This window comes from Heterodontus francisci, chromosome 19, assembly GCF_036365525.1.
Source record: "Heterodontus francisci isolate sHetFra1 chromosome 19, sHetFra1.hap1, whole genome shotgun sequence".
In the NCBI taxonomy this organism is placed as follows: domain Eukaryota; kingdom Metazoa; phylum Chordata; class Chondrichthyes; order Heterodontiformes; family Heterodontidae; genus Heterodontus; species Heterodontus francisci.
The window spans coordinates 73,451,415-73,473,225 of NC_090389.1; the positions used below are offsets into that span (position 1 = coordinate 73,451,415).

At 45.4% G+C, this 21,811-nt stretch overlaps 1 protein-coding gene across 3 annotated transcripts in view; it reads left to right on the forward strand.

Annotated features, from left to right (window-relative positions):
* Window positions 1–8,397: 8,397 nt before the first annotated feature.
* The window catches only part of LOC137380191 (protein disulfide isomerase Creld1), a 45,283-nt gene continuing 31,869 nt past the window's right edge, over window positions 8,398–21,811 (forward strand). For 2 of the 3 annotated variants that reach the window (XR_010976992.1, XM_068051965.1), the window contains exons 1-6: window positions 8,398–8,629; window positions 8,750–8,789; window positions 10,412–10,597; window positions 11,824–11,906; window positions 12,863–12,973; window positions 14,121–14,212. Coding sequence is in view for 2 of the 3 variants with exons in the window: in XM_068051965.1 (XP_067908066.1) it covers window positions 10,442–10,597; window positions 11,824–11,906; window positions 12,863–12,973; window positions 14,121–14,212 (442 nt within the window). In the remaining variant the exon portion in view is untranslated. Of the gene's footprint in view, window positions 8,649–8,749; window positions 8,790–10,411; window positions 10,598–11,823; window positions 11,907–12,862; window positions 12,974–14,120; window positions 14,213–21,811 lie in introns of all 3 variants that reach the window. The other variant, XM_068051966.1, reaches the window with a different exon arrangement.

Below are 21,811 nucleotides of genomic sequence, written 5' to 3' on the forward strand. Positions count from 1 at the left end.
TTGTGCCTGGCTTGACAAACTTAGTGTTATGTTAAACAGAGACTATTCAATAAGAAAACTTCATTTTTACTGAAGTCTGAACTGTTTCCTTGTGTTGCAGAATATACCAAGTGGGTACAATGTTAACACTAAATAATTAGTTGAACTTAGTAAAAGATTGAGCTGAAATGTGAAACCTTTGTGGCAACTCATTTATTATGTGCTCTCTTAAACCCTTCATGATTTTAACACCATAACAACCAAATGACCTGGAGCATGGAACTCATTGTGCTGGGCTACTAAGAAATGGAAAATGCAAATACCCTCAGAATAACGTGCACATGGCTCAATAAAATTTCTGTATTGTCTTATTATTGAGACCTCCAGTACACACCCTTTACAGTGCTGGACAGAATCTGTAGAATTTGTGCCTGGTCTGGCCTACATGTGACTCCAGACCCACAGCAATGTGGTTGACTCTCACATGCCCTCTGAAATGGCCCAGCAAGCCACTCAGTTGTATCTAACTGCCACAAAGTCATTAAACAGAATGAAACTGGATGGATCACCCGGCATCGACCTAGGCACTGGAAACGACAACAGCAAACCCAGCCCTGTTGTCCCTGCAAAGTCCTCCTTACTAACATAATGGGGCTTGTGCCAAAGTTGGAAGAGCTGTCCCACAGACTAGTCAAGCAACAGCCTGGCATAGTCAAACTCACAGAATCATACCTTACAGTCAATGTCCCAGACACTGCCATCACCATCCCCGGGTATGCCCTGTCCAACCGGCAGGACAGACCCAGCTGAGGTGGCGGCACAGTGGTACACAGTCAGGAGGACATTGCCCTGGGAGTCCTCAACACCAACTCCAGACCCCATGAAGTCTTATGGCATCAGGTCAAACATGGGCAAGGAAACATCCTGCTGATTACTACCTACTGCCCTCCCTCAGCTGATGAATCGGTACTCCTCCATGTTGATCACCACTTGAAGGAAGCACTGAGGATAGCAAGGGCACAAAATACTCTGGGTGGGGGACTTCAATGTCCATCACCAAGAGTGGCTCGGTAGCACCACCACTGACTGAGCTGGCCGAGTCCGAAAGGACATAGCTGCCAGACTGGGTATGCAGCAGGTGGTGAGGGAACCAACAAGAGGGAAAAACATACTTGACCTCGTCTTCACCAATCTGGCTGCTGCAGATGCATCTGTCCATGATGGTATTGGTAGGAGTGACCACCGCACAGTCCTTGTGGAGACGAAGTTCCTCTTTCACATTGAGGATACCCTCCATCATCTTGTGTGGCACTACCACTGTGCTAAATGGCATAGGTTTCAAACAGATCTAGCAATGCAAAACTGGGCATCCATGAGGCGCTGTGGGCCACCAGCAGCAGCAGAATTGTACTCAACCACAATCTGTAACCTCATGGTCTGGCATATCCCCCACTCTAACATTACAATCAAGCAAGGAGACCAACCCTGGTTCAATGAAGTGTGCAGGAGGGCATGCCAGGAGCAGCACCAGGCATACCTCGAAATGAGGTGTCAATCTGGTGAAGCTACAACACAGGTCTACTTGCATGCAAAACTGTGTAAGCAGCATGCAATAGACAGAGCTAAGCAATCCCATAACCAACGGATCAGATCTAAGCTCTGCAGCCCTGCCACATCCAACCGTGAATGGTGGTGGACAATTAAACAACTTACTGGAGGAGATGGCTCCACAAATATCCCCATCCTCAATGATGGGGGAGCCCAGCACATCAGTGTGAAAGATAAGGCTGAAGCATTTGCAACAATCTTTAGCCAGAAGTGCTGAGTTGATGATTCATCTTAGCCTCCTCCTGAAGTCCCCAGCATCACAGATGCCAGACTTCAACCAATTCGATTCACTCCGCATGATATCAAGAAATGACTGAAGGCACTGGATACTGCAAAGGCTATGGGCCCTGACAATATTCCGGCAATAATACTGAAGACCTGTGCTCCAGAACTTGCTGCACCCCTAGCCAAGCTGTTCCAGTACAGCTACAATGCTGGCATCTACCCGGCAATGTGGAAAATTGCCCAGGTATGTCCTGTCCACAAAAAGCAGGACAAGTCCAACCCCGCCAATTACTGCCCCATCAGTCTACTCTCAATCATCAGTAAAGTGATGGAAGGTGTCGTCGACAGTGCTATCGAGCAGCACCTGCTTAGCAATAACCTGCTCACTGACGCTCAGTTTGGGTTCCGCCAGGGCCACTCAGCTCCTGATCTCATTACAGCCTTGGTTCAAACATGGACAAAAGAGATGAACTCAAGAGGTGAGGTGAGAGTGATTGCCCTTGACATCAAGGCAGCATTTGACCGAGTATGGCATCAAGGAACCCTAGCAAAACTGAAGTCAATGGGAATCAGGGGGAAAACTCTCCGCTGGTTGGAGTCATACCTAGCACAAAGGAAGACAGTTGCGGCTGTCGGAGGTCAATCATCTCAGCTCCAGGACGCCACTGCAGGAGTTCCTCAGGGTCGTGTCCTAGGCCCAACCATCTTTAGCTGCTTCATCAATGACCTTCCTTCAATCATAAAGTCAAGAGTGGGAATGTACGCTGATGATTGCACAATGTTCAGCATCATTCGTTACTCCTCAGATACTGAAGTAGTCCATGTAGAAATGCAGCAAGACCTGGACAATATCCAGGCTTGACCTGATAAGTGGTAAGTAACATTCGCGCCACACAAGTGCCAGGCAATGACCATCTCCAACAAGAGAGAATCTCACCATCTCCCCTTGACATTCAATGGCATTATGATCGCTGAATCCCCCACTTTCAACATCCTGGGGGTCTCCAATGATTAGAAATTGAACTGGAGTAGCCATATAAATACCATGGCTATAAGAGCAGGTCAGAGGCTAGGAATCCTGCAGCGAGGAACTCACCTCCTGACTCCCCAAAGTCTGTCCACCATCTACAAGGCACAGGGCGGGAGTGTGATGGAATACTCTCCACTTGCCTGGATGGGTGCAGCTCCAACAACACTCAAGACGTTCGACACCATCCAGGGCAAAGCAGCCCACTTGATTGGCACCTCATCCACAAACATTCACTCCCTCCACCACCGACGCACAGTGGCAGCAGTGTGTACCATCTATAAGATGCGCTGCAGCAACACACCAAGGCTCCTTAGACAGCACCTTGCAAACCCACGACCTCTAGTATCTAGAAGGACAAGGGCAGCAAATGCATGGGAACACCACCACCTGCAAGTTCCCCTCCAAGCCACACACCATCCTGGCTTGGAACTATATCACGTTCCCTCACTGTCGCTGGGTCAAAATCCTGGAACTCCCTGCCTAACAGCACTGTGGGTGTACCTACCTAACATTGACTGCAGCGGTTCAATAAGGCAGCTCACCACCACCTTCTCAAGGGCAATTAGGGATGTGCAATAAATGCTGACCTAGCTAGCAACACCCACATCCCATGAATGAGCATAAAAAAAACAATCACTTCTACCAGGTCAGTCTTTCAGAGAGACATTACAGGTATGATGGGTTGAATATTCTCCTGTCTGCTGTAATATATTATGATCCTAGTTGTAGTATCCTGCTTTCGGCTGCTAAATTTTACAGGTGAGCATCTGGGTTAATCTGGACACTAGGAAGGTAGGAGAAAAGGAAATGGCTATTGGAGTTAAAAACAAAATACAGCAGCAAAAAATAATAAAGCATGGTAAAAGCAAAATACTGCGGATGCTGGAAATCTGAAATAAAAACAGAATGTGCTGGAAATACTCAGCTGATCTGGCAGCATCTGTGGAGAGAGAAACAGAGTTAACATTTTGAGTCAGGTATGACTTCTTCAGCAGAATGCAGAACTGCAGAATTGGACGTGAAGAGATTTAATTTTGTCATGGCTTATCTCGAAGCACTGACCTCTGAGTTCAAGTGCTTGTTCAGGATTGAAACATACTGGGCTGGATTTTGCAATCAGTGGTGAAGTGATAGTGCTTGTCTTTGACCTTGAAGAAAGCTGCACACAAAGATCTTGAGTACTTTGGCATGGATTTCACCTTTCCTGACGTTAATTTCATTCTGGCACCAGCTACAGGGGATCTCTGGTGTCCAGCAATAATGATGCCATCAAGCAGGCTAAGCAGCCAATCACATTGAAGAATTCTTACAGGTGGCAAACCGGGAAGTAACAAACAGTTTTTATCATTCAGTTTTTATAATTTTAGAGAAAGAGAAACATAAATTGGGACACACATGAGATTTAGATAGAATCTAAATTATCATAAATAAACTTGTAAAAAAAAAATTCAAAAAATTATGAAATTTCTAAATCATAAATCGGAGAAATTTGACATTACACAAATATAAAATTTGTTTATCAGGACCAGACAGGTTGTTCAGCAAGAATTGTGACTTAGTGTGCTGTTAAAAACACAGTTACACCTCATTCAACAAGGCCTAACTGTTATGATCCCTGTGGAGATCACCGACAAACCAAAAGAATCGACTCTACCGATTGACCACAACTTAGGAAACCAAACCAGACAAGATTTCACTTCTATAAATTTTACATTAACACTGAAACCAAAACCAACATAAATTAAAAATGAAGCAACAGACAGATCACAGTTAATATATATATTACAAATTACACCTTAACTATCAGATGAAACAGAGATGGGTCTCATAGTTTCACCCAGCATATATGGCACCAAATTATAATCACACAGTTCTCCACAACCTTGAAGTTCCTCAGGTAGATTTTCAGCTCCTTTCTTCAAGGATTTAGCTGCTGTTCTTCTTCCGACAGCAGTTCCCTCTCAATCCGAACTCTACGGGTATGGTCTTCACCACAAGGCGCACTTCTCCAGAACCTCTTCAGCTCTGCTCATGACAGTTTCGGTGGTGTGGATTTACCAGTCTCCCCTTTATCCAAGTCCTTCAATGACAACCTGTGCACTGTATGGCCAGGTCTGGTTAGTCGGCTACTTTAAGTAACTGAAACAGCTCCTGGATTCAGTCTTTACTTTCTACTGCTTGCTGGCACTCTACTGCTGCCTGATCTGCCTTGTCTGCCTGGTCTGGGGAGGACTCTGTCACCTTTTATCTGATTCTAACCAGTGTCAGCTTCCCTGGAAACCTGCTTCTGTTTCAGTTTTGGTTTCTGTTTCAGTTTTTAGCTTCTGTTTCAATTCTATTTTCCCTCTCAGTTAGGGTCTAAAAATTACAAGCTTTGCAACCATGGATTCCATCACAGTAACCTTTTCAAGGGCATTACAGTGAGAGTAAAAGGGTAAATACTGGAAGTTCATGTCAGTTCAGTAATTTCTAATTGATTTCCATCTGTGAGGGTATCAACAGTGCACCCTATGGAAGAGTGGCGAATCACTGCCAGCAACTTCTGGATTTCTGCTTTTAACCGCGCATGTGCGGATGACAGAAGTTACTTCCAGTTTTTCAGACTACTGACAACAAATGCTGACAGTTTTGCCATCATTACAACTGAAAATCTGGGCTATAACTTCAGTACCATGCTGAAGGAGTTACTGCATTGTCAGAGGCAAAGTTTCAATTTGCCATTTTCAGGGACATAAATATCACAAGGCATTATTCAAAGAGGAGCAGTGAGTTTTCCTGGTGTATGGTCACCATTCCTTCCCCAATCAACATCATCAAAAATACATCACCTGATCATTCATCTCATTTGCTGCTTGTGAGAAGGAGGAACAAGTGAAGCAGCTGTGTCACTGCAAAATGGGCAGAGCAATAATAATACCAGATGGGGTACAGTTGTGAGGGAGGGTAAAGCTATGGAACAGCTCTGTTTCAATGTAGAATGGAGAAGAGTTAAAACAGTATAGGATTGAGAGCTATACCAGCACAAGAGAGCATAGTTATAAGAGGATAAACTGCAGGATTGAACAGACCTATAACAACACAAAAAACTGGATCAATATGTAACATGATAGGAATAGGTGGAAAATTAATTGTAAAGAACAAAGCAGAGCTGTAACGGTATACCATCAGACAGAAATGAAATGATAGAACAGAATGAAAGTTCTCTGTCAGGCTGTAACATGAACTATCACAACCAGTGAAATGAATAAAAATCACAAAATTTCACCTACATTTGAGACCTCCTCAGTTTCCAGCCAACCTGGAATTCCTTAAAGTTATAGTTTGTCTGTGATAGGTAGTGGGAAAATGGGACAGGGACAAAGGCAGGGAAGGATATATTGGTAAAGACATGAAACCTCTAACTCCCTACTCCATCCCCTTAAAACATATTTGATTGGCTTTCTAGAAATTTCTAACTGATTAAACACAGATTTTTGAAAGGGATGTTTCTCATTACTTCTATTATTTTAATTCATTCTTGGGATGTGGGCATCACTGGCAAGGCTGGAATTGCTCATCCCTAGTCACCTTTCAGAAGTTGATGGAGGTTGCAGGTTTGGGAGGTGCTGCCAAAGAAGCCTTACAAGTTGCTGCAGTGCAACTTGTGGATAATATGGACTGCAGTCACAGTACATCTGTGTTTAAGCTAGAGGATGAAGTGCTGTTAAAGCAAACTACTTTCTCCTGTTTGGTATAAAAACTGAAATTTCTGGAAATACTCAGCAGGTCTAGCAGCATCTGTAGAGAAAGAAACAGAGTTAACATTTTAGAACTCTGATGAAAGGTCACCAGAAAGATCATTGACCCAAAATGTTAACCATTTCTCTCTCTCCACAAATGCTACCTGGCCTAAGTATTTCCAGTATTTTCTGTTTTTATTTCAGATTTCCAGCATTCACAGTATTTTACTTTTGTTCTCCTGTTTGGTGGTCACCCTCCTGAATGTTGCTGCAGTCACACCCATCCAAGCAAGTAGAGAGTATTCCATCACACTTCAGACTTGTGCCTTGTAGGTGATGCAGAGGCTTTGAAGAGTCGGGTGGTGAGCCACTTGTTGCAGAATATCCTCTCGCCTGCTGTAATAGGAACTGCATTTTTGTGGCTTGTCTAGTTGAGTTTCTAGCCTTTGCTATGTCTAGGGCACTCAGCCGTCTCTTGATGTCACATGGAGTGAATTCAATTGGCTGAAGGCTGGCATTAATGATGGTGGGATCCTCAGCAAAAGGCCATAAAAATCATCCACTTCAGCCTTGTCTTTTGCACTCAGATGCTGGGATCTACTATTGTTGAGGATGGAGTTGTTTGCAGAGCCTCTTACTCATGTTCGTTGCTTAATTGTCCACCACCATTCCATTACACATTTCCAATGAAAACTAGTCGTTTTGATCAGGGCAAAACAAACATTAGGGCTCAAGCTACTGCCCAGTGATGGCTCACAGCACTAAACCATAACTTGACTTTTCTCCAGGCAATAAGGTCTGTGCATGTGCATTTCCAGTTTTGATTTCATATTGTCATCTTCATTCCAATCACCATATGGCCTCTGTGCTAGCTTTGATGTGATCCAATGAAAGATGAGCCCTGCATCTGTTTTCTGACACCCTTCTATCTCAATCACCTTACCTACAGAGCATAAATAAAAGCAAAATATGGTAAATGCTGGAAATCTGAAGTAAAAACAGAAAGTGCTGCAAATACTCAGTAGGTCTGGCAGCATCTGTGGAGAGAGAAACAGAGTTAATGTTTCATGTCAGTGACCTTTCATCAGAGCTGGCAAAGGTTAGAAATGTAATAGGTTTTAAACAAATAAAACAGAGGTGGGAGAAAAGAGAACAAAAGGGAGGTGTGTGATATGACAGAGGGCTGGAGGGATTAACTGACAAGGAAGTCATGGAGCAAAGGCAAAGAGTGTGCTAAAGGTGTGGTGAAAGACAAAGCATTTGTGCAGAATGATAATGACAGAATAATGAGTAGCCCTAGCCAAAAGCAAAAACATGATAAAACCAGTAGATGGACACATAGTAAAAAACATAAAAAGAAACAAAATAAAATTTTAAAAAAGGACCAGTCATGCTCTGAAATTATTGAACGCAGTGTTCAGTCTGGTAGGCTGTAGCGTGCCTAATTGGAAAATGAGGTACTCTCCCTTGAGCCTCCGGGTTTTATCATGTTTGCGCTTTTGGCTAGGGCTGCTCATTATTCTGTCATTAACACTCTCTCTACACTAATGCTTTGTCTTTCACCACACCATTAGCACACTCTCTTTTGTTCTCTTTTCCCCCACCACTGCTTTATTTGCTTAAAACCTATTACATTTCTAACCTTTGCCAGATCTGATGACCGGTCACTGACCTGAAACGTTAACTTTGCTTCTCTCTCCCCAGATGCTGCCAGACGTGCTGAGTATTTCCAACACTTGCAGTTTTCATTCCCTGCAGACCACCTGCTCCCACTTGCAGGGACAGCGCATGTGCGCGGGTGTCTGACGCCATCGCCATTCGCCCCGCCCCCAACCATACGGCGCAATCTGTGCTTCAAACGGCTCCCGAAATCTAACCAATCAGATTGAACGTTATTGGGAATGCCGGCAGGTTGTTTCGCCGAGACAATTCTTTTCGCAAAAAACATAACATAAAATTCAGATTTTTTTTCAAAAAAATAAAGGAGATTGGGGGTGTGGAAATAGAACAAAATCACCCGGCGCAGGAGTGGCCCCGGAGCTGGAGCCGGGTTCGTTGCAGTCACTCGGTGAGCACCGCCATGATGAGTTGGGTCGCCTGTTTATTGTTGTTATTGCTCGGGTTCTTTGCGGGTCTGTAACTATTCCTCTCATGTACTGATTGTGTTTCTTTTCCCTTTCACTTCCAGGTGTGTGTCGGACGGAGACCGGCTGGGGCTTTCCATCCAGGTACAGCAGCGCCTTTAACCCACTGAGCTGTTGGCCTCAGTGAGCTTTCAGAGAGAGAGAGCCACATCAAACCCCACTCTTTCCCCCTCACAACCCCCACTCTTTCCCCCCACAACCCCAATAACTCCCACTTCCCTCCCCCCCCAAAAACAATCAACACACTGAGCTGCTGTCCTCAGTGAGCTTTCAGAGAGAGTGAGAGAGGCACATCAAACCCCACTCTTTCCCCCCACAGCCCCAATAACTCCCACTTCCCTCCTCCCCCCCCAAAAAACAATCAACACACTGAGCTGCTGTCCTCAGTGAGCTTTCAGAGAGAGTGAGAGAGGCACATCAAACCCCACTCTTTCCCCCCACAGCCCCAATAACTCCCACTTCCGTCCCCCCCAAAAACAATCAACACACTGAGCTGCTGTCCTCAGTGAGCTTTCAGAGAGAGTGAGAGAGGCACATCAAACCCCACTCTTTCCCCCCACAGCCCCAATAACTCCCACTTCCCTCCCCCCCCAAAAACAATCAACACACTGAGCTGCTGCCCTCTGAGCTTTCAGAGAGAGTGAGAGAGACACATCAAACCCGACTCTTCCCTCTTCCCCCCCTCCCCCTCCCCCTCCCCCTCCCCCTCTCCCTCCCCCTCTCCCTCTCCCCCTCTCCCTCCCCCTCCCCCTCCCCCTCCCCCTCCCCCTCCCCCTCTCCCTCCCCCTCTCCCTCTCCCTCTCCCTCTCCCTCCCTGCCTGTGTGACAAGGTTGGGTTTCTCCTGATCAGTTCTGTACAAGGAATTTAGATGGCTTTTATGCACAGCCCCTAAGAGTGAAGCATGGCTCTGCAATGCATGCTACTGTAGTTTCGTAACATGATGGAAATACTCAGCAGGTCTGGCATCATCTGTGGAGAGAAACAGAGTTAATGTTTTGGGTCTAAATGTCCACAGATGCAGCCAGACCTGTTGAGTAATTCCAGCATTTTCTGTTTTTACTTCAGATTACCAGCATCCACAGTTTTTGTACTACTGCAGTTATTTGTCTCAATCACACACTATAGTGTATCTTTAATTTGTGTGTAAAAAGTGCTGCTGAAATATGTGTGTTTGCCATTGTCTCCATAATGTTTGTGTGTGAAAGATCAAATATATAATTTACATTTTTATTGTAATATTTTTATTGTAAATATCCGCCTCCATTTCAATCATGGCATCATCCCCAATTTCCTCAGAGACTAGCACTCCAGCATTGATAGATTATCACTCGAAAGAAATACATCAACAGCTCTGCCAGCTATTTCTAGGAACTATGTTTCAGTATTTTTATTGTACATTTGCAGATGTTTTTTGTCTTGTGTGACAACCAAAAATGGGACTGTACAGAATTCCTTCGGTGTCATGATTAATTCTAAACTTTGTAGCTTGGTAACCAGCAAATACTAACAATAGATATTGATGATGGCACCATTGTCTTAATGAGTATACAGGGCTCAGATAAACATAAAAGTGAAAGATGAAAAATGGCCATTTGCTGTAGTTCATTCCTCTGGTATCCTTATTTTTGCTTAGGTATCCAACTGTAAATGGACACGGTTCTCCTTGTTACAATGTGATGCAATGTTTTTTTTCTTTGTTGCGTAGCCCTAATCTCTGAGAAAGGGACTCTCCACAATGAAGGTCTCTCAGCTGCTGAGCCACAAACTATTCATCTCCCCCGTCCTCTGGTTCGTCCTCTACTTTGTTGTTCCTCTGCTATTTCTGGAGTCTGTTGCCACAAAACAGGACTCTTGTCAGATTTGTCGTCGTATCACTGAGAACTTCAGGAAGGTAAGGAATTGTGCTGATGAATCTCAGCTGTTGTTTTGGCCATGAGAGGAACTGCAATGTCAGTAACTTGCCTCCAGCAGATATGACTTTGGGCCAGTCAGCTGATCGCAGCGTCAGTTGCTTGATCCCATGTTTTCTCTTTGCTGATTGCCCGTCCTAAGATTCTGGAGAGTCATAGAATCATAGAACGTTTTCGGCACAGAAAGAGGCCATTTGGCCCATCATGTCTGCGCGGCCACAAAACAAGCCAGCCAGCTTAATCTCACCTTCCAGAATTTGGTCCGTAGCCCTGCAGGATACAGCATTTGAGGTGCATAATTAACTCAGTTCTCTCCAAGTGCCTGTTTATTTTTTCCCCTGATTAGTGTTGCATAGGGTTTTAGAAATAATAATGTTAAACTGACTGGCCTATGGTCATCAGGAATGTCCTTTCACCCTTTCAAGGGTGAAACATTTGCCACTTTCCAGTCCTCTGGTGCCTCTCCCATATCTGTCATGGACACAAAATCTTAAAAGGGGCCAATGGGGGAGGCAGTAAGTGAATGCAAAGTGCTTTCCCTCACTATTAAATGGAAGGAAAGATCAATGGGTTATTCAACTCAATCCACTCAAATTACTTTTAAAATTAGTGCTAAAAATGCAAGTGCTACCCAATGTTTGAACCATAAGTTGCTGCATTGATGAGGAATCCAGCTTTGAATGTCAGACTGAATTGAATAATTTTCTTTCCTTCCTGCTGCTGGTGGAAATTTAAGATAATAATGCATATCACTGGTGAATTCAGGGCGAGATTTGTTGTTCAGTGTTCTGGGCAGTCTTTTAAAAGACAAAGTTTGTTGCAATTTTCATGCTGGTGATAGGGTGTATTTTGATAATTGAAACAGTGCAGGTAGGAAGAATGTGCATTTTAATTTTAAAACTTCAGTTAATCCCATTAGTGGGAATGGTTTTGACAGTTTTACATAGTATATTTGTTATTCCTTCTCCTTAGCTACAAAACCATTTTTCTTGAAAGGTATTCAGTGACTAGAATTCTGGTCTTTCATAGTCAGTGGCTAGCCCCAAACCTTCAGGAGAGGAGAACCTAAAAATGCTGTAGAAAAAGCTTCCAGCAAGCTAATGCAGAACCTCTAATGTACTCTCAAAATGACCATAAGACAACCAACTGGTTCTGGTAAAAACAGCTTCATTGTAAGTGGAGTCTTTTACCCTGTTTATGTTCATAGGGAATGGAAAAAACTGCAAACAAGAATTTTGGTGGTGGTAACACTGATTGGGAAAAGAAAAATTTGGCAAAGTATGAAATCAGGTAAGAGCTTAAAGGTCACATTAGTGTGTATGCACAGAAGTACATAGGTTGGATCATGTGCATTTAACTCTGGTACTTGATGTGTTATGGATGACTAGTATTGTGGTGGTGGGAGGATTGTTTAAGCATGTAGACTGGGTTATGTTGGTTTAGTCCCCTGCTAGGATTTTTGAACCCAAATGAAGAATGGCTAGCTGCTGTATTTTGTTGATAGTTCCCATATTCTGTTTAAAAAATGTGGCTTTCCCATCATCACTTAAAATCCACGAAACATCTTGCAGGATATTATTAATTGTACTCTGATTCTGCAAGATAAAAAAAAATGAAACTGCAAATGCTGAAAATACATAATTTTAAAGTCACAGCGGGGTGATCCGATGTGAAAGATAGTTAATCCAAAATGTTCCGATCTTTCACTTTCAGATGCTGATTGACCTGCTTATGCATTTACTGTGTTTTCTGTTTTTTATATTGCTTCTATTCCTTTTGTTTTGGGGTACTGTATTCATCCATTAAAAATTTGCAGCATACTAGCTTAGGAATTTTCTTGTGCTGCCCTGAATGCTGTATATTATAGGTGATAAAACAAGTTGGTTTTTATAGAGGAAATCAAGATGGTAAACATGGAAAAGGTGGATCTGGAAAATTACTACAAATGAAATTTGAGTGTTGGACAAGGGGATACGGTTAAAACTAATAGAAGGTAAATTTAGGACTAATGTAAAGAAGTTCTGTTTAGTGGAGGCAAAGATCCTGAAATTGTTTAAGAAACAATTGTATGAATCTGTGCAAGGTTAGTAGGATCTTTTTGGATGGATAAATTAATGGGCCATAGGCCTTTTGTCATTTGTAATTATCTTGTGATTGCTGTAATGTAACTGTTAACATAAAATTGTAATCAATAAGATATTCTGAGCTCATTAACAATTTCAGTTCCCCTCTTATGTTGCTTGTAGTGAGACTCGTCTGCTGGAGATCATAGAAATGCTATGTGAAAGCATGAATTTTGACTGTAATCAGATGGTGGAACAGAATGAAGAACACATTGAAAATTGGTGGTTCAAAAAGTGAGTGTTTAATAGAACATAGAACATTAAAACATAGAACATTACAGCGCAGTACAGGCCCTTCGGCCCTCGATGTTGCGCCGACCTGTGAAACCATCTGACCTACACTATTCCATTTTCATCCATATGTCGATCCAATGACCACTTAAATGCTCTTAAAGTTGGCGAGTCTACTACTGTTGCAGGCAGGGCGTTCCACACCCCTACTACTCTCTGAGTAAAGAAACTACCTCTGACATCTGTCCTATATCTATCACCCCTCAACTTAAAGCTATGTCCCCTCGTGTTTGCCATCACCATCCGAGGAAAAAGACTCTCACTATCCACCCTATCTAACCCTCTAATTATCTTATATGTCTCTATTAAGTCACCTCTCCTCCTCCTTCTCTCCAACGAAAACAACCTCAAGTCCCTCAGTCTTTCCTCGTAAGACCTTCCCTCCATACCAGGCAACATCCTAGTAAATCTCCTCTGTACCCTTTCCAAAGGTTCCACATCCTTCCTATAATGCGGTGACCAGAACTGCACGCAATACTCCTGGTGCAGCCGCACCAGAGTTTTGTACAGCTGCAGCATGACCTCGTGGCTCCGAAACTCGATCCCCCTACTAATAAAAGCTAACACACCATATGCCTTCTTAACAGCCCTATTAACCTGGGTGGCAACTTTCAGGGATTTAGTAATACTGCCATTTTCATTGTCCTTCTCTTCCTTTTGCCATAATTTTTCATAAATGCCTCAGAGACGTTTAATCTCGGACAGAGAATGATTAAGCAGTGTGCTGAATCTCCTATGCCCCTCAGCTGTAGATAATTGGGCTGTGGACTTGTCTTTAGACACTTCCCGGTCAGACGAGATAATTTGCTGCTACCCTACAGCTGCTGCTTGCAGACTGTTTGTTTTTCTTTTTCCCTTGCCTTTCCTGTGGGAGAGGGCACAGAATCCTGACATTATGAATATCTGGAGGGAGTTTCTTAGTTTCTTTCTCTGTAAAGCACCTGTAGAAAAGGTGATCTTTTTGTGCACTGTCTTGGATAGGATGTCCTTTCTTCAATGTTGTGGGAGAGTTGAGCTGCACAGTGCACGGTGGACTCACCATACTTCTGTATGACCACTTTCATCTTGCAACTGTTTAACTCTTTTACAGGCAGGAGGAGTACCCAGATCTATTCCAGTGGCTCTGTCTGGGTACCATCAAAGTGTGTTGTCCTCCTGGGACCTTTGGACCTGACTGCTCATGTGAGTATAATCAGACTCTATCAAGAAGTGAAGACTCCAGATCCCAGTGCATTTGTGATAGAAATAGTTGTTCATTTAGCAAAATGAAATGTTCTATTGACCAAAGATTTTTGCTTATCATTTTGTATTTTCTCTTTGTATTTTCCAAATAAGTTCAAAAATTCTATTTGAGTACATGTTTTGGACACCTCTGCAACCATTGAATATCTTTAGAATTTTGTGATAAGCTCACTGGTTATTTATATGCACTGATGTTTATCCAGTTTCTGGACTTGAACTTCATTTTCTGAATGAAAACCTCCTCTGCAGGCATCAAAACCACCCATCTGGATCCATTCTGCCCTTTTTCTCCTATACATTATTTGCATATCCGCTTTCTGGGGGCTTTAATGCAGGGTGAATTACTAACTTGCAGACTTTTTAGAGGTTTGTCTTTATTTTTATTGATTTACTTGGTTTATCTAAGTGCTAGATGATGGATGATTCTATTCAAAAATGAAGCTGACTCTACAAGGTAGATAAATTAACTTTACCCTGAGATTGTCTGCAATGAAGGGTATGTAAAATATGCTAAGTAGGCTGTTTATATCCTAAATTAGTGAGACCCTATGTCATAACCAGGAGTTTGCTTGCTTGCAGAATGTGGCTGTTGAAAGGACTGTGTTCTCAAAATGGCTGGTTGACTATTATTGATTAAGATTGTTAAACATTTACTTGATCTGACCTTCAGAAATATGAACTGGTGAGGTAACCATGTAACCAATAAAATCTATTGCCAGATATAATTAATATTCCCCTTATCTTGCTTCTGAGCCAGGTGGTGTGGATGCAATACAGTACTGTACACAAACAGCTGAATGTGATCATTTGTTATTTTTTTAACCTCTTGTGAGTTGGAATATGCAGTTCTCTACCAAGCACGATACCATCTAAAATATGCCTTGCTTGTATTCATTAGTCTTTTAAGGAGGAAAGGACTGATGATATGATCTTCTAACCTCAGATTCTAAGTATCTTTTCCAGTTCAAACTCCATGTATTCTGTTAAGTAAAATGTCACATGCTAATCATTATAAAGTAGTGTTAACCAAGTAGACATATAACCTAGTTTTTTTCCCATCTCCCCTTTGTTTTCATTTCCCCCACTTCCCCCATATTGTACACCAATCCTTGACTTAGAGCCAGGAGCTGGCTTGTTCCTAAGCTGTGTCTTCTGAGCAGATGGACAGCAGGAGTGCATAAGAACAGTGCAGGTTGATTCTCCTTCTCCTTTCACCATGCTTTTGTTATTGTTTCCTTCAAATATGCTGACTGAAGTTGACCAGCTATATTGTGGGATGTGGACATTGCTGGCAAGGCCAGCATTTGTAGCCCATCCCTAATTGCTCTTGACAACTGAATGGCTTGCTAGGCCATTTCAGAGTAAAGCCTGGCTCAGGTATAAAATTAAAATCCGACCCAGGTCCGAGTCCTTTTAATATTTTTTAAATGCCCGACCTGACCCCAAAATAACAAACATTTTTTTGAAACAGAAAAAGATCATAGACTAAAACAAAAACAATACAAAACAAAACAGTAGAGTCTAGCCCAACCTGACCCGAGCCCAAATGCTGGACGCTGAATACAGACCCGACCTGACCCCGACACATGTAGTCGGGTTTGGGTCAGGTAGCCAGGCTTTATTTCAGAGGGCAGTTTGGTGTCAACCACATTGCTGTGGGTCTGGAGTCAAATGTAGGCTAGACTAGGTAAGGATGGCAGGTTTCTTTTCCTAAAGGACCTTGGGGGAAAAAAATTTGTGCAGACCATCTACTTCCTTATAACGCAATGTTAGTGCATCAAGAATTAACTATTTGGGTAATCAACTTGGGGTTTAAGACCTAGCCTAGACTGATAATTTGTTTCTACATATGACTTTAACATAAAAAGTTAAGCTGTTACAACTAGCAAAGAGTTAAATAGTCATTGGTCGGAATTTTACACCCTCGTCCCCACAGGAGTGGGCTGGGGGTGGGAGGGCGTAAAATTGAGTGGGAGGCGGGGGAGCTGTTCCTGTTGCCTTCCCACCTCCGCTGCAATGTTACAAGTGGCAGCAGCGAGAAGCAGCCCAAATTAAGGCGCTCAAGTGGCCAATTAACTGCCACTTAAGAGCCGCCACTGGTATATTACCAGCAGCGGGTAAGTGGCTCAAGACCTCAGGAGGCCACTCAGTAAAACCTGGCGGCCTCCTTGCGTGCTGTGGGGGTGGGGGGGTGTGCCCCACGGAGGGCCCCACCCCCACCCCCCCCCCCCCCCCCCCACCCCCACCCAAGCACAAGCTGCTCCTACTGCACTAAGAAAATGCAGGTACAGCAAGCAATTAGAAAGGCCAATGGCATATTGGCCTTTATTGCAAGGAGATTGGAGTACAGGAATAAAGAAGTCTCGCTACAATTGTTATAAGGGTTTGGTGAGACCACATCTGGAGTACTGTGTGCAGTTTTGGTCTCTACATTTAAGAAAGAATATACTTGCATCGGAGGCAGTACAGCGAAGATTCACTAAATTGGTCTCTGGGATGAGGGGGTTATCTTTTATGATGAGTGGCTGAGTAAATTGGGCGAAGATTTTTTGGAGTTTAGAAGTTTGAGAGGCGATCACATGAAACATACAAGATTCTGAAGGGCTCGATAGGGTGGACGTTAAGAGATTGTTTCTGTTGGTCAGGGAATCTAGAACACGGCACAGTCTCGAGATAAGGGGCCGATCGTTTAGGACTGAGATGAGGAGAAATTACTTCTCAAAGGGTTGTGAATCTTTGGAATTCTCTACCCCAGAAGGTTGTGGATGCTCAATCGTTAAATATGTTTAAGGCTGGGATAGACAGTTTTTTGGTGTCTCAGGGAATCAACGGCAATGGCGAGCGGGTGGGAAAGTGGAGTTGAAGCCTAAGATCAGCCATGGTCGTATGGAATGGCGAAGCAGGCTCATTGGCTCCTGCTCCTTGTACTTGTGTTCTTACCTTCATTCCGGAGTGGCGTCCCTCTTGCTCTTCTGACTGGGGGCAGTCCTAGCAGTGGCCTCCATTCCTAGTGGCACTGCTACGACTGAGTTCTGCCAGCCCGCTGATTGGCCAGCAGCTCTTGGAGTTGAGACTTCCTTCCTCAGAGGGACGGAAGTCTCGCTGGAGACCAACTAAGGGCTTTGTCCACGTAAAATCATAGCGTGGTTTCCAGGCCTGGTGAAATTCAGTCAGAATTAAATCTTTAGAATCACAGGCTTGGAATTTCCCTGATGTATTCAGCACTTGTGCCATTGTTCACCCCGTTGTTTGGCTGAATAGATGACAAAACTTTGGTTTTTAGTGCACTTGGGTACATTTTTCTCAATCTTTTTAACATGTAAATATTAGACCTGCCAAAGCAGTGTTCAAGTACAAAGACGTTTCCTGAGTTAATCGGTGTAGCTTTACACCCCAAAAAACAATCCAGTAGCTCAGCCTATCATGACAGGCAAGTGTAAGTGAGGTTGGTGAACTGAAGGGGCACCAACTTCACTTTCTAATTACAGACTTCTGTATTCTTCCCTTCCTTTACATTTTTTTAAATAGCTGGCACCTACACTTCATTTACCATGGTGCTTTCCTCTCTTCCCAGAAAATAGTTTTGGGACCCAGTTTCCCCCAACCCAAACCCACACTCAGATCAACTTCAGACAAGGGGTGGCTTATCATGTGGGCATATCACTCTGATTATAATGCAAAGAAGTGATATTAGCAGCCTGTCCAGGCCAGGAGAATTAGGCAGAATAGCTGAGTAGGCATTATGCGCTCTAATAATTGTACAGGTCTTATGAGCCCTACGCGGGATCTCTCCAAGGAGTTATGCAAACAAACGTAGCATTTTTCCAAGGATGCTATTGTGCATTTGCCAACTTCATCGTGATTTTCAGACTTGCTCTACAGCCACAACTGCTCCATCCATGGCAATCATACTGACAATAGCTCTCAATTTCCACAGCTCCACAACCTTCCAGGCTGCCATGCAGCATTTGTGCAACATTAGTTGGGGAGCTGTCGGGGAATGTTTCATGCAGCTGAATATAAGAAGCTGAATTCCTCCACAGGGACACCACCTGCCTCCCCGAAAGCTCCAAACCACAGTCTTCCTCAGAATAACTGGATTCCCCAATGTGCAGAGTGCCACGTTGGCACACGTGGCAACCGAACAGCTGCTGGCATGTGTGAATAAGAAGGGGGTCTGTTTATTTATTTAGAGATACAGCACTGAAACAGGCCCTTCGGCCCACCGAGTCTGTGCCGACCAACAACCACCCATTTATTCTAACCCTGCAGTAATCCCATAATCCCTACCACCTACCTACACTAGGGGCAATTTACAATGACCAATTTACCTATCAACCTGCAAGTCTTCGGCTGTGGGAGGAAACCGGAGCACCTGGCGAAAACCCTCTCTCTCTCTGTCTCTTTCTCTCTCTGTCTCTTTCTCTCTCTGTCTCTTTCTCTCTCTCTCTCTCTCTCTCTCTCTCTGTCTCTCCCCTCTCAGTCTGTCTCTCTCAGTCTCTCCCCTCTCAGTCTCTCCCCTCTCAGTCTCTCCCCTCTCAGTCTCTCCCCTCTCAGTCTCCCCTCTCAGTCTCTCCCCTCTCAGTCTCTCCCCTCTCAGTCTCTCCCCTCTCAGTCTCTCCCCTCTCAGTCTCTCCCCTCTCAGTCTCTCCCTCTCAGTCTCTCCCCTCTCAGTCTCTCCCCTCTCAGTCTCTCCCCTCTCAGTCTCTCCCCTCTCAGTCTCTCCCCTCTCAGTCTCTCCCCTCTCAGTCTCTCCCCTCTCAGTCTCTCCCCTCTCAGTCTCTCCCCTCTCAGTCTCTCCCCTCTCAGTCTCTCCCCTCTCAGTCTCTCCCCTCTCAGTCTCTCCCCTCTCAGTCTCTCCCCTCTCAGTCTCTCCCCTCTCAGTCTCTCCCCTCTCAGTCTCTCCCTCTCAGTCTCTCCCCTCTCAGTCTCTCCCCTCTCAGTCTCTCCCCTCTCAGTCTCTCCCCTCTCAGTCTCTCCCCTCTCAGTCTATCTCTCCCCTCTCAGTCTCTCCCCTCTCAGTCTCTCCCCTCTCAGTCTCTCCCCCTCTCAGTCTCTCCCCTCTCAGTCTCTCCCCTCTCAGTCTCTCCCCTCTCAGTCTCTCCCCTCTCAGTCTCTCCCCTCTCAGTCTCTCCCCTCTCAGTCTCTCCCCTCTCAGTCTCTCCCCTCTCAGTCTCTCCCCTCTCAGTCTCTCCCCCTCTCAGTCTCTTCCCCTCTCAGTCTCTCCCCTCTCAGTCTCTCCCCTCTCAGTCTCTCCCCTCTCAGTCTCTCCCCTCTCAGTCTCTCCCCTCTCAGTCTCTCCCCTCTCAGTCTCTCCCCTCTCAGTCTCTCCCCTCTCAGTCTCTCCCCTCTCAGTCTCTCCCCTCTCAGTCTCTCCCCTCTCAGTCTCTCCCCCTCTCAGTCTCTCCCCTCTCTCAGTCTCTCCCCTCTCAGTCTCTCCCTCTCAGTCTCTCCCCTCTCAGTCTCTCCCCTCTCTGTCTCTCCCCCTCTCTGTCTCTCCCCTCTCTGTCTCTCCCCTCTCTGTCTCTCCCCTCTCTGTCTCTCCCCTCTCTGTCTCTCCCCTCTCTGTCTCTCCCCTCTCTGTCTCTCCCCTCTCTGTCTCTCCCCTCTCTGTCTCTCCCCTCTCTGTCTCTCCCCTCTCTGTCTCTCCCCTCTCTGTCTCTCCCCTCTCTGTCTCTCCCCTCTCTGTCTCTCCCCTCTCTGTCTCTCCCCTCTCTGTCTCTCCCCTCTCTGTCTCTCCCCTCTCTGTCTCTCCCCTCTCTGTCTCTCCCCTCTCTGTCTCTCCCCTCTCTGTCTCTCCCCTCTCTGTCTCTCCCCTCTCTGTCTCTCCCCTCTCTGTCTCTCTCCTCTCTGTCTCTCTCCTCTCTGTCTCTCTCCTCTCTGTCTCTCCCCTCTCTGTCTCTCCCCTCTCTGTCTCTCTCCTCTCTGTCTCTCTCCTCTCTGTCTCTCTCCTCTCTGTCTCTCTCCTCTCTGTCTCTCTCCTCTCTGTCTCTCTCCTCTCTGTCTCTCTCCTCTCTGTCTCTCTCCTCTCTGTCTCTCTCCTCTCTGTCTCTCTCCTCTCTGTCTCTCTCCTCTCTGTCTCTCTCCTCTCTGTCTCTCTCCTCTCTGTCTCTCTCCTCTCTGTCTCTCTCCTCTCTGTCTCTCTCCTCTCTGTCCTCTCTCCTCTCTGTCTCTCTCCTCTCTGTCTCTCTCCTCTCTGTCTCTCTCCTCTCTGTCTCTCTCCTCTCTGTCTCTCTCCTCTCTGTCTCTCTCCTCTCTGTCTCTCTCCTCTCTGTCTCTCTCCTCTCTGTCTCTCTCCTCTCTGTCTCTCTCCTCTCTGTCTCTCTCCTCTCTGTCTCTCTCCTCTCTGTCTCTCTCCTCTCTGTCTCTCTCCTCTCTGTCTCTCTCCTCTCTGTCTCTCTCCTCTCTGTCTCTCTCCTCTCTGTCTCTCTCCTCTCTGTCTCTCTCCTCTCTGTCTCTCTCCTCTCTGTCTCTCTCCTCTCTGTCTCTCTCCTCTCTGTCTCTCTCCTCTCTGTCTCTCCTCCTCTCTGTCTCTCTCCTCTCTGTCTCTCTCCTCTCTGTCTCTCTCCTCTCTGTCTCTCTCCTCTCTGTCTCTCTCCTCTCTGTCTCTCTCCTCTCTGTCTCTCTCCTCTCTGTCTCTCTCCTCTCTGTCTCTCTCCTCTCTGTCTCTCTCCTCTCTGTCTCTCTCCTCTCTGTCTCTCTCCTCTCTGTCTCTCTCCTCTCTGTCTCTCTCCTCTCTGTCTCTCTCCTCTCTGTCTCTCTCCTCTCTGTCTCTCTCCTCTCTGTCTCTCTCCTCTCTGTCTCTCTCCTCTCTGTCTCTCTCCTCTCTGTCTCTCTCCTCTCTGTCTCTCTCCTCTCTGTCTCTCTCCTCTCTGTCTCTCTCCTCTCTGTCTCTCTCCTCTCTGTCTCTCTCCTCTCTGTCTCTCTCCTCTCTGTCTCTCTCCTCTCTGTCTCTCTCCTCTCTGTCTCTCTCCTCTCTGTCTCTCTCCTCTCTGTCTCTCTCCTCTCTGTCTCTCTCCTCTCTGTCTCTCTCCTCTCTGTCTCTCTCCTCTCTGTCTCTCTCCTCTCTGTCTCTCTCCTCTCTGTCTCTCTCCTCTCTGTCTCTCTCCTCTCTGTCTCTCTCCTCTCTGTCTCTCTCCTCTCTGTCTCTCTCCTCTCTGTCTCTCTCCTCTCTGTCTCTCTCCTCTCTGTCTCTCTCCTCTCTGTCTCTCTCCTCTCTGTCTCTCTCCTCTCTGTCTCTCTCCTCTCTGTCTCTCTCCTCTCTGTCTCTCTCCTCTCTGTCTCTCTCCTCTCTGTCTCTCTCCTCTCTGTCTCTCTCCTCTCTGTCTCTCTCCTCTCTGTCTCTCTCCTCTCTGTCTCTCTCCTCTCTGTCTCTCTCCCTCTCTGTCTCTCTCCTCTCTGTCTCTCTCCTCTCTGTCTCTCTCCTCTCTGTCTCTCTCCTCTCTGTCTCTCTCCTCTCTGTCTCTCTCCTCTCTGTCTCTCTCCTCTCTGTCTCTCTCCTCTCTGTCTCTCTCCTCTCTGTCTCTCTCCTCTCTGTCT